At 34.1% G+C, this 11,519-nt stretch overlaps 1 protein-coding gene across 1 annotated transcript; it reads left to right on the top strand.

Annotated features, from left to right (window-relative positions):
- Positions 1 to 559: 559 nt before the first annotated feature.
- On the top strand, positions 560 to 11,185 carry LOC130441774 (mucin-5AC). Its single transcript, XM_056775561.1, has 6 exons — positions 560 to 666; positions 6,715 to 9,454; positions 9,497 to 10,210; positions 10,268 to 10,550; positions 10,609 to 10,894; positions 10,945 to 11,185. The coding sequence occupies exons 1-6, from the start codon at positions 560 to 562 to the stop codon at positions 11,183 to 11,185; spliced, it is 4,371 nt and encodes a 1,456-aa protein (XP_056631539.1).
- The last annotated feature ends 334 nt before the right edge of the window (positions 11,186 to 11,519 follow it).

Raw genomic sequence — 11,519 nt, 5'->3', positions numbered from 1 at the left:
TTAATACAACATCCGTCAGGTAAATAGTACGGAAGGGATCAATTATTTAAATGTTCTAGTATAATCTAACTGAAGTTAATGCGAAGATACTTTTTTTGATCCAATTTATGTCAAATATTCATATTTCTGTTATAAATTCTATAATTATGAAGTCATTTTTTCTTTATTATCGACTAATACTAGTTTTAATTTCTGGAGTCGTTGGTAAAATTCATACTGAACGCCAATTTATCGTCTTTATCATAATTTGATCAAAATATCTTGTCCAGCTCCGTCAAGATTCATAAATTTGTTTTGAATCCTCTGAATCATATTTAGACAGATGTAGCTAGTGGGCGAATTTAAGTAAGATCGTAGAGAGGTCTGATTCGGTGAATTATCTTCAGTAATCGAAAAAATCATTCAGCAGTCCCTGGAAACTTGAAAAGCCAATTTAAAAATGCCATACAAAGCACCCCACATTAGTTTTCACCTCGATAATTTTATTCTTATGCAAAAAATTTGTTTCATTTCATATTCTCTTATACTAAATGATGTTTGGTTACAGGACTTTATGGTAATGTGGCTATTGGTTCTTCTTCTCACTGGAGTGGATCTTTTTGTAAGAGCGGAAGATATCAATGATATTACAGATGGAGAATCATCTAGAAAGATCCTCGGTCAAAGGCGAGTATTTTAAACGACGTTTTTTATAGTAATATATATCATTATTGAATAAACAATTGCTGGTTTAAGGTTTTAACTGTTGAATAAGTAATTGGCAGCATTCTAGTATGTTATGAAGTCACGTTAAACAAAATAAAAATAACCAAAAAAGAATATACACAACTATATTTACATAACCTAATCTAACCTAACCAAACCTAACCAAAAAAGGATGTACACAACTATATTTACCTAACCTAATCTAACCTAACCAAAAAATGATGTACACAACTATATTTAACAATGACTTTTTGGTTTTCGTAGTCCTTTTTCTTCACCTTCAACTTTTTGAAGAACATTATTGAAAACATGACGTTGGATTTAAAAATGATAAAGTTTTATGAAAAAATAAGAGAGAAAAATTTTTTTAGAATTTAGAATAGAGTTTTTTAAATCAGTTAAAAAACTTTTGTGAAATTTTAAGGTTTAATTCACCCCACTGAATGATTCGGTAGCTTTCTACTCACCATTACTAAATACCGTTAACAGTTTGATACAATGTTCCAAATTTGGTATTTTTAAGTTAAAGGGTGGCAAAAATTACTTTTTCTCGAAATTTTGGGCACCATTTTGGGGCACTAAGCTATCAATCTTCATAGTTTGTGCTTCTCTATACGCCTCTGTTTTGTCGGTTTTTTGGAAGAAAGTTAAACGAGGAAGCAATTTATAATGCAAACTCCCAAAAAATCGTCAAGCTGCTCAAAATAGCCATTAACTGCAGACATCACCTCTTTATTGTTGGAAAATCTTTAACTACCGAGCCATTTTTTCAAGCCTGCGAACTGAAAATAATCCGTAGGAGCAAAATCTGGTGATTAATGTGCATGAGGTTGCAATTCAAACTTTAATTCATCAATTTTAGCCATTGCAAAAACGGATGTGTGATCTGTTGCATTGTCTTGATGAAACAACACTTTCTTCTTGGTGAAATGCGGCCGTTTGTGCTTGATTTCTTCGCTCAAACGTTACAATAAGTTCGCTTAATACTCGACGGTGGTAGTTTTTGTTTTTCAAAATAGTCAAGGAAATTTGTCCCATGCGCATCGTAAAAAACCGACGCCATGACCCTGCCTGCAGATGGTACAGTCTTTGCCTTCTTTGAAGCCGGTTCTTCCCTTTCAGTCCATTGTTTTTATTGTTCTTTTATTTCGGGTGTGAAGAGATTGACCCACGTTTTAGCCAACGTCACGAAATTTGGTTTTATTTCTGTGAAACCGTTACCAAACACTCGATGGAAACATCTGTTTTTCTTCCATTTTGAGCAAACGTGGCACCCAGCTTGCGTACAGCTTTCTCATGTCCAAATTTTCACTTTATTGAAAACCTACTCTGTCTGCTAGCTCGACGATCATTCATCATCATTTTCTATGCCAAATAAGATCTAATTAATTCGAATTATGATATAAAAGGGCAGTTTGGGAGAAGTGAATTTTCGCAGGTTGACCACAAATTCTCTAAGGTGATTATATTGTTTCTGTTTCTGTTAAAATTTCACGAAAAACCTGGTGGGAATCAATTTCAGATAAATTAAGAACTAATGGTAAAAAGTTACATTAGAAGGATCAGAAACTTGCTGAAGAGTGAACTAAGAATTGAAAGGTTTAACATTTAAAAGTAACTTATTCATCGAAACGTCCTCGTATATTGGAAAGTAATTTGTTTTAAATACCTCAAAATTTCACTTAAGTGTAATTCAGAAATATATTATCATAAAAAAATTATATTAAAACGTTAAAATAAACGTTGTTCAGTAATAAACAGGTAGATGTTTTAAATGTACCTCGTCCGCCAACGCAACGCAAAGAGAATTGATATTTTGTGGAACAACTAAAAACCTGACCCTTCCACCAGCTTTCTTGTTTGTTCATAACATTTTTAATTGTCATAAAAACATATAACAATGACATCGAAACATTTATAAGTAACAGTTAAATGTGGTTGTAAATGTATATATTTCGAGCAAAACCGGGTCGACCCACTTTTTCATTAGCTCGAGTTTGAGCGGTTTAGGCAATGGAATCATTCAAAATAAATATAATCGAGAACTGCGAATGGATTCTTCGTATCTTCATTATCTCGCACAATATAATTAATGGAGATGAGTAATACTTACATGCAAAAGAAAATACTATCGAATTATCTCTAATTCAAATATTAATCTGTGTTGTAGAATGAATTTATTAGTTTTTTTGAATGTATCCGAAATGAGATGGTCCCAGTAGTACTTGGCCTCACCTAGAGATGGCGGTAGTTGCTTGAATTATAACAATATAGTAGAGTACACAATATATACAGCCATGTTGTTTAATATTTTTTGAATAGTGAACGTTTTGTTGTTTTAATTCGTTAACTGTCCATCATCAATTCAAAGAAATCTTGCCTTCTATCAGGATCATCTTCATTTAACTCCTGAATCAACTGAACTTTGTGAGGATGGTATTTTTCTTTATGTAAAACTCTCAAAATAGATGATTCACTGAAATCATTGTCGCTGACCAATTCTCGAGTTGTCTTATCCCATGTAGGAGCCCTCAGACTTGAATGACGGGGCTTAGATTGGCCAAAGCTTGGGAGCCCGGCCTTGGCAAACCACTGATGGCCCAAGCCTGGTTGAGGTTTGGGTAACTTAGCCCAGGCCATTCTATAGTCAGCCAGGCTCGGCAGAGCTCTGAATAACTATATAAAGTTTGGTTCTAATATATTAACATTAAAAGCAATAATTATTTATGGATAAAATTCTTTTATACATAAAAAACAATAAAAAATAGAATCAGAGTCCCACCAAGTCTGGGCGAATAATGGCTTCCAGGCTAGGGCCAGAGTTGTACATACTTGTTCCAAGTCTGGGCCTATACTGGGCCCATCGTAAAATCCTATATGGGATGCGGATTTTCCTCAATCTCTAAAAGTACATCTAGCTTTTTATCGTCAGTATATTGAACATGTGCAGTTTCACGAAACTTTTTGTCAATTTTGCTAACTGTAGACTGCGAAACGTGTGGACCACGGTATTTATTATTAAAAATTTCCCTTTTGAGTCCTTGTTTTATTACCACAACCAATCATAATTAAAATGTCTATTCATTGAGCACAAATATTATGCTGACATCTTTTAGTAACTTCAAATACCTAAAAGACAGCTCCTACTGGATTCATATCAATTGTTTATTTGGCTTTGTCAGTAATATTTTAGTATCTTCAAAGATTTTTTCTTTCCTGATGTTTAGCAGAACAGATACGAAAATACCTGATTATTTTTAAAGTATATTTTAATGGACCAGATAATATTTATTGATTTGAAAGTTAAGATAACGGAAAAAATTAACAAAATAACCCCTAAGATCATACAAAATGTTGTACGAGAATTCCAAAATTACCTCGGTTACTGTCAAGAAGTGCATGCTGGTCATTTTGAACATTTCATTCAAATGTAATGTACATTGACAAATTCTAAATATTATTATTTTCATTCTACGTAAAGTTTTGTGATGGAGACACAAAATTTTACATTTTAAAAATTAATTTTCTCAGTTATGATTGAACCAAATTCAAAAAACTTTATATTGCTGAACAAAGAACTGAAATCTTTTTCCAACAAGGTACCCCACGACCCCCTTTCTTATTCTATTCTATCTTGAGGGGGGTAAAATTTTTTTAAACTGTAAATTGTCAATTTAAGAATAAAAATCGACCTGTTTCAGGTGTTTTTCACATAGTACATAAAAACTGAAATTGAATTTATTCAAAACAAAATCGAAATGAGTAAAATCGACGGGTCCAAGCATTTTCCAAAATAAAATAATCAAATTATTGTATTGACTCTTTGCTGTATGCAACGGAAAATTCAAATTACATTCGTCTTTATGTATTGACAGATATTTTTACACACGTAGTTTCAATTTCATTTGAAACAGTTTCATGCCACTGTCCGACAAATGATTAGTAATACTTACACACATCGGAGTATTTAAAAACAAACTACACAGGCAGACAAAAAATGTTAATTCCCGACCTTAATTCCAATGTAATTTATGTCGTATTGAGTCAGTTTCACATCAATTGTAAAAAAAAATAAATTATTCTGTTACCGTGCAGTTGTAGAGATCAACAACTCGGTGTACAACATAGCAAAAACCGCTATTAATACAAAACTATCTTCAAATCTGTGACAGGCATGAGAAGAATAATAAACGACATGGTAGAATGAATTCAAATAAAAGAAGTTCAACATTTATAACTCTATTATACTTAGGTCGTAAATGTACGGTTCTAAAACACGCAAATTAGAAAAAAAAAAGTTAATTTATTTTAAATTGCCACCCAGAGCGCCTTTAATTACTTGATTCTCAACATATAGAGGGAGTTTCATAAATAATGTCGGTTTTCAATATCCCCTTTGTTTGATATGATAATGATACATCAACAGAGCCTCGATAATAGTATGGCACATTCTATGGAATTATTTCAAAGTACATTTACTTTCATACCTCCACCAGACGCACGGCTCTAATTCTGGTAATTGTCCTTTGTTTAACCACTGATTTGAATGCGTTAATCCATGAGTACGTGAAAGAACTTTCGGCATCATCTACATCGTTCTTAAAATTGAATGAAGGGGGCTGGGCTCATGGATTTTTGGTATGATCACTAACCTGTACCTGTATCTAGCTTATTGTCGATGACCTTTCTTGTCTCCTTGTACCCTTTTCAACATCTGTAAACAACATTTCTTAGCCCATTTTGGCTTTTTGTGCTTGTGGACACTGCTGGAGTTAAAAAAACTGGACTAGGACAACGAGGCCTTTTGTCGAAAAGGTTTCCATTCCATTCCATATCCATATCCATACCGAGGAATCAACTTAAACTAGTATGTAATTTAGTAAGGTTAATACTTTAGTATTTACTGAGCAAAATTTAATTGCTACTACCATCGAAATTTGAATGAAGGGGGCTGGGCTCATTGATTTTTGAGTAAGGCAAAAAATAGTTTGCTGTGAATCGCTTTGTTCCCAATAAAACTGCTTATGTCCGTAGGATCCACAGTAAGTCCCGACTCATTATTTTTGGTATGATCACTAACCTGTACCTATATCTAGCTTAGCTCATTTCGGCTTTTTGTGCTTGTGGACACTGCTGGAGTTAAAAAAACTGGACTAGGACCACGAGGCCTTTTGTCGAAAAGGTTTTTCCATATCCATACCGAGGAATCAACTTAAACTAGTATGTAATTTAGTAAGGTTAATACTTTAGTATTTACTGAGCAAAATTTAATTGCTACTACCATCGAAATTTGTTCAAATTTATACTTAATTATGAACCAATGAATGAAACATAAAACTGGGATTGCTCTCATATAAAATAATAAATTGCATCTTTTATCTCATTCTTTTTCGTGAAAATTCGACCACGTAAATGTTTCTTTAAATCACATATGGCCAAATCAGGCATACAATGTGGATGATCAATGGCTGTTACATCGTGATGCAGCATTAACCCGCTAGAATTGACTACAGTTAAACATTTTGAAGTGTACTAGGTCGATGTAACTATACATTGATCTTCAAGCTTAATTTCTTCCACTATTCATGTTCTACGAAAAAAATCTTTTTTGATATCCTCATTACTATAATCTATCCAGTGATGTATATCTAAATATGTAAAGGTTTGGTCTATGAGCACTGTTCGGAATAGTTTATAAATTCATTCATTTATTCACGAATATTGAGATCCAGAGTGTCTAGTCTACTAGGTTTGTAGATTTATTATTTTTAAACAATGATAAGATGGCATCTTTAAGCATGAGTTACAGCCCCAGCTCAATTCTTAAGGTGTTGGTATTTAAAAATGCAATATTACCAGCTCTAACTCCTCTAGTTTCATTCTATCTCATACTCGAAGCAAACAGAGTCAATAAGGGGGCTATGGGTTTCAGTAAAGTTCTATATTTTTTTAATTCAAAAGTTGTTTTTAGGATGAATAATTGTAGAACTATGTACGTTTATTTTACAGTGTCGTCACATCCGTATCTGTAGTGATGGATATTGGAAACGGGACGAAAACCATTTACTCAGATCCTTTAGGCAGACCAATGGAAAAGCCTTCGAATCCATCCGATCTCGCTAGTCCCATTAATCTACTGAATCCAGATCGATATGAATTTTACACGTTTGACGATAATGGTAACCTTGTTAGAAGACTAATGTCTTTGGAAGAAATAAAGGGAATCATAGCGACGGGGGATAGTGACGGTCTAGAGTACGATCCCGCTTTTTCGGAATCTTATATTCCCGAAAAAAGAGTAAACGATGTTTTAAGTAACGTACAAAATGTTTTAAAAGAAGAAATCGAGAGTCATGGTACTAAACTGGATACCTTTCATACTCTGGATACTCCAGATGTATCGGATTCGTGGAATATGATCCTTCCAGCAGTATTTGGAAATTCCGGGGCTGATATTACTCCAGAAAAACCACCAATGCACGTTACACCCGATACCATAATGATAGAACCAACGGCAAATAGTCAAAGTACTTCTAGATCTACTTCATGGCCTAGTTCGACTACGGTAACATCTTTAAAAGCATCAAGTTTCTCTCCTCTCTCAAGTTATTCTCCACCTATTACATCAACTTTAGCTACTACAGAACATGTGCCTTATTCGAATAATATGGAATTAACAACCGCAGAATTCAAACAAACAGATCAAACTACAGAAACAACTACCAAGGAGTTCGTTCCGATTAGTACAATTGATCAAAATAAAGTAGATAAAGCAACGACTTCTTCAATACAAGAAACTACTTATGATACTACCACAAGTACAAAGGAGAACGAGATTGTTAAATTAGAACTTGCAACAATATCTTCCGATACATTTAAACCTACTGAAAACGATATTAAAATCAATACAATAGCAGCGACAGAATTGCCAACTACACAAAAAGAAGATTTCACAACATCATCTATAGTTGAAGTTAATAGTATTATTGAAAATAAAAAACAAGAAACGACTATGCAATCCATAGAAACAACTGTTAATTGTACGTCCGACAAAAATGAAGTGTTAACAACAACTTCAACTTCATTACTTGACGACGTTAATTCCATAGACGGAATAGCAGCCCCTGAAATACTCAATCAACTGCTTTCAACTCCTCTAATACAAGATATAAATACAGAAATATTGAAGAATCAAATTACGACAAATGGATTAGAAGAAAGTACAACTGAATTAAAAATTGAAACAACTACAAATTTAAGAGAGACAACTTCTTTTGATGGACGTTATAACATATCATCAACTGATTCAAGTAGACAAACTGTTGTTGTACCATTAATAACTATTACAAACAATTATTCCAATCAATTTGAGGATACTTCTGCTGTTCCTACAACTGTACCAGAACTAGAAAAATCTACAGAAAAAATCTTGCTTGGTTCAACAGAGAATCTGCAAGAGTTAACAGAAAAAATTAATCGAAAAGAAGATACAATTACAACAGAGACAGTAATGACGGAAAATAATGTTAAACCTAATTCAGATATTCCAAATGGTGGACCAATTAAAAGTACTAAAATAGAAACTGTCAACGAAACTGTTTCAACTACAATAAACTATGAAGAAATAGTGAAATCAACACTTGATGGCGAAACTACAGAAGCCGTTAGCTCAACCACCACACTAATCCCACTGTTGTCGTTTGAAAATAGTACTAGTACCAGTAGTTTGATCTATCAAAACGAAAATACAATCCGAGTACCATTAATAGAACCAAATGAAACTTCGAGAATCAATTTAACTACAACAGATCAAATACCCGCTATTAATATCATTATCAACGAATTGCAAACTAAAGACGTACCATTAGCAACTACGATAGTATACGATGAGAGAGGAAATACTAGCTTTGTACCATCCACTTCTATAACAGGTGCTTTCACAGATAGTACCACAGCTCAATATCAATCAACTCAAATTTCTGTGAATGCAACAGAAAAACCTGTAGTGAAAAACACAGAATCTCCTTCTACTACGGCACAAATGTCTTCGAATACAACAAAAAATCCTATAGTACCTATATCTTCAACAACAACAGAAACACCTACAGTACAAATGTCTTCAAACACAACAGAAAAACCTATAGTACAAATATCCTCGACAACAACACAAAAACCTTTAGTACGAACATCTTCAACAACAACAGAGAAACTTGTAGTACGAATAATTACAAAAACAACAGAAAAACCTTTAGTACGAATATCTTCAGCAACAACAGAGGAACCTTTAGTACGAACAACTTCAACAACAACAGAGAAACCTTTAGTACGAATATCTTCAGCAACAACACAGAAACCTGTAGTACGAACATCTTCAACAACAAAAGAGGAATCTTTAGTACGAATAACTTCAAAAACAACAGAGAAACCTTTGGTACGAACATCTTCAACAACAACAGAGAAACCTTTGGTACGAATATCTTCAACAACAACACAGAAACCTGTAGTACGAACATCTTCAACAACAACAGAGGAACCTTTAGTACGAATAACTTCAACGACAACAGAAAAACCTTTAGTACGAATATCTTCAACAACAACAGAAAAACCTTTAGTACGAATATCTTCAACAACAACAGAGGAACCTTTAGTACGAATAACTTCAACAACAACAGATAAACCTTTAGTACGAATATCTTCAACAACAACAGGAAAACCTTTAACAACAATTAAAACGCAAGCCACTACAGACGTGATCATAACAACGCCTAAAAATAATGAAAACACTCTCACAACAGAAAAAAAAGAAACTAATTGGACGTTAGTACCAACGATAGCACCACACAAGGAAAGTACTTATGAAAATCCTCCATCTATAGAAAATTACCCTGAGATGCTGGAACCAGCAGAGCCGATTGATTTGAAAGCAGAGCCCCTCAGCGGTTTTGGATTAGAAGATAGTACGTCTTCGTTAGAAAAAGACATTTACGAATTCTCTCAGCTTTACAACGAATTAGCTTTCGATTTTTGGAAGAGTACTACAAGTACGTTAAGTCACGCTAGAAGCGTTGTTGTATCTCCATTCGGTGCTATATCGTTATTAGCGATGATCTTCTTAGGGGCTAGAGGTTCGACTTCAGCTGAAATGAATGAAATACTTAGACTTGACGATATGATTACTTTCAATCCTCATCTAATACTTAAAAATGTCGGAGAATCTATAATACCTGAAGAGGAAAGATCCGGTGTTGTTGCTTCGGCAATTATTAGAGAATTATTTAATGATAAGGGAAAGGGTAAATTGTTACCTTTTTATAAGGAAAGAGTGAGGGCGTTCTATGACGGTTACGTTGAAGAAGTCAGTTTTAGCGAAATTAGTGATATTGTAAGAAGAAGAACGAATCTTCAGGTGAAGAAACATACGTCGGGAAAGATTGTTGAATTTCTTACCGATACTTCTCTCACAGGAAGAGCGCCTCTATTGGGACTTAGCGTTAATATTTTCCAAGTAAGTACATATGCAAAATCCAGTTTTCCATATAAAAAATTGTCTATTTTATCTTAGACTGATTGCGGCGCAACAGCATTCGATAGTAGAGATGGAGAAATGCATTTCACAGTACTTCCCAGCATAAGACAAAGACGACTAGTACCGATTCCAGCTACTGTTTATAAATCTGGTTTTTTGGCTGGATATGAAGCAAGTTTGGATGCTACGGCTGTTGCGTTTGGGGATAAAACCAAAGCTGTTAGTACTATTTTCGTAATGCCTGGACAACAAGGGAAGGCAATACCCGGAGATGGATTAGCCAGACTGGAGAAAAGCTTAGTCGAAAGTTCTAAAAAAGGCAAGTACAATTGCTTGGATCATCACAAGATTATTACATTAAAAAAATCTTTTTTCAGGCGCTTGGTCAAGATTGTTGAGAGTACTCATTGCAAGATCAGGTTTGGAAGTTCAGATACCTAAAATATCTCATAGATCCGTTATCAACGCCACATACGCGTTAAATCAAATGGGATTCGTAGAACTATTTAATAAACACAAAGCCGACCTTATGGGAATGAATGGGGTCCCTAATGAGTTATATCTCTCAGATCTTCTTCAAGTCAATCAGTTCACAACTTGCGGAGAGCGCAGAAGTGAACACCACTCTGAAATATATCCAAGTAGATCAGGAAGGAATCAGAGGTAATTAATATAAATATTTAATGTGGATCATTGCTATTTTTTCTTTTTAGACGTCTGGTATTTTTACAAAACGAAGAACATTTTGCAAGGGATCTCTCCGAAAGCAATTTCCAAGATCCTCTTGACGATCTCAGCTATTTAGATCTACCTTTGCCATTGAGACCAAGACAAGCTAGAAAACCTGTTGTGCCAAGACTGAAATTTGACAGACCTTTCATTTATTTCGTTAGACATAACCCAACGGGTTTAATTTTACACATAGGTCGTTTCAATCCAAGGTTATTACCGTGAAAAAACTGTATTTAGATAAAATGTCCAAGGGGATTCTAAATTTTTTTTTAAAGTTGTTAATAACTAATCCTTATGCTCCAAATCTACGAATGTAAATTTACTCAACCGGCATTTTGCAAACATAGAAAAGCGCTGGAAGATCTCGATTTAATATTATCAGTATCCCTACAAATCTTATTTATAGCGAATGAATGGAATGAATGAGTCGATTACACATTATTTATGTGCGAATGAATTTCGAATGTTCTAGATCACAGGTGCCGATCTCAAGTTTCGTTTGGGTTAATAAGTTGATGAAAGTAAACAGTAAAAAATTCCACGCGACTACAGATCA

This window comes from Diorhabda sublineata, chromosome 3, assembly GCF_026230105.1.
Source record: "Diorhabda sublineata isolate icDioSubl1.1 chromosome 3, icDioSubl1.1, whole genome shotgun sequence".
Classification (NCBI taxonomy): Eukaryota; Metazoa; Arthropoda; class Insecta; order Coleoptera; family Chrysomelidae; genus Diorhabda; species Diorhabda sublineata.
Note: the sequence above shows the minus strand (reverse complement) of the source record. Positions and strands in the feature narration are given on the sequence as shown.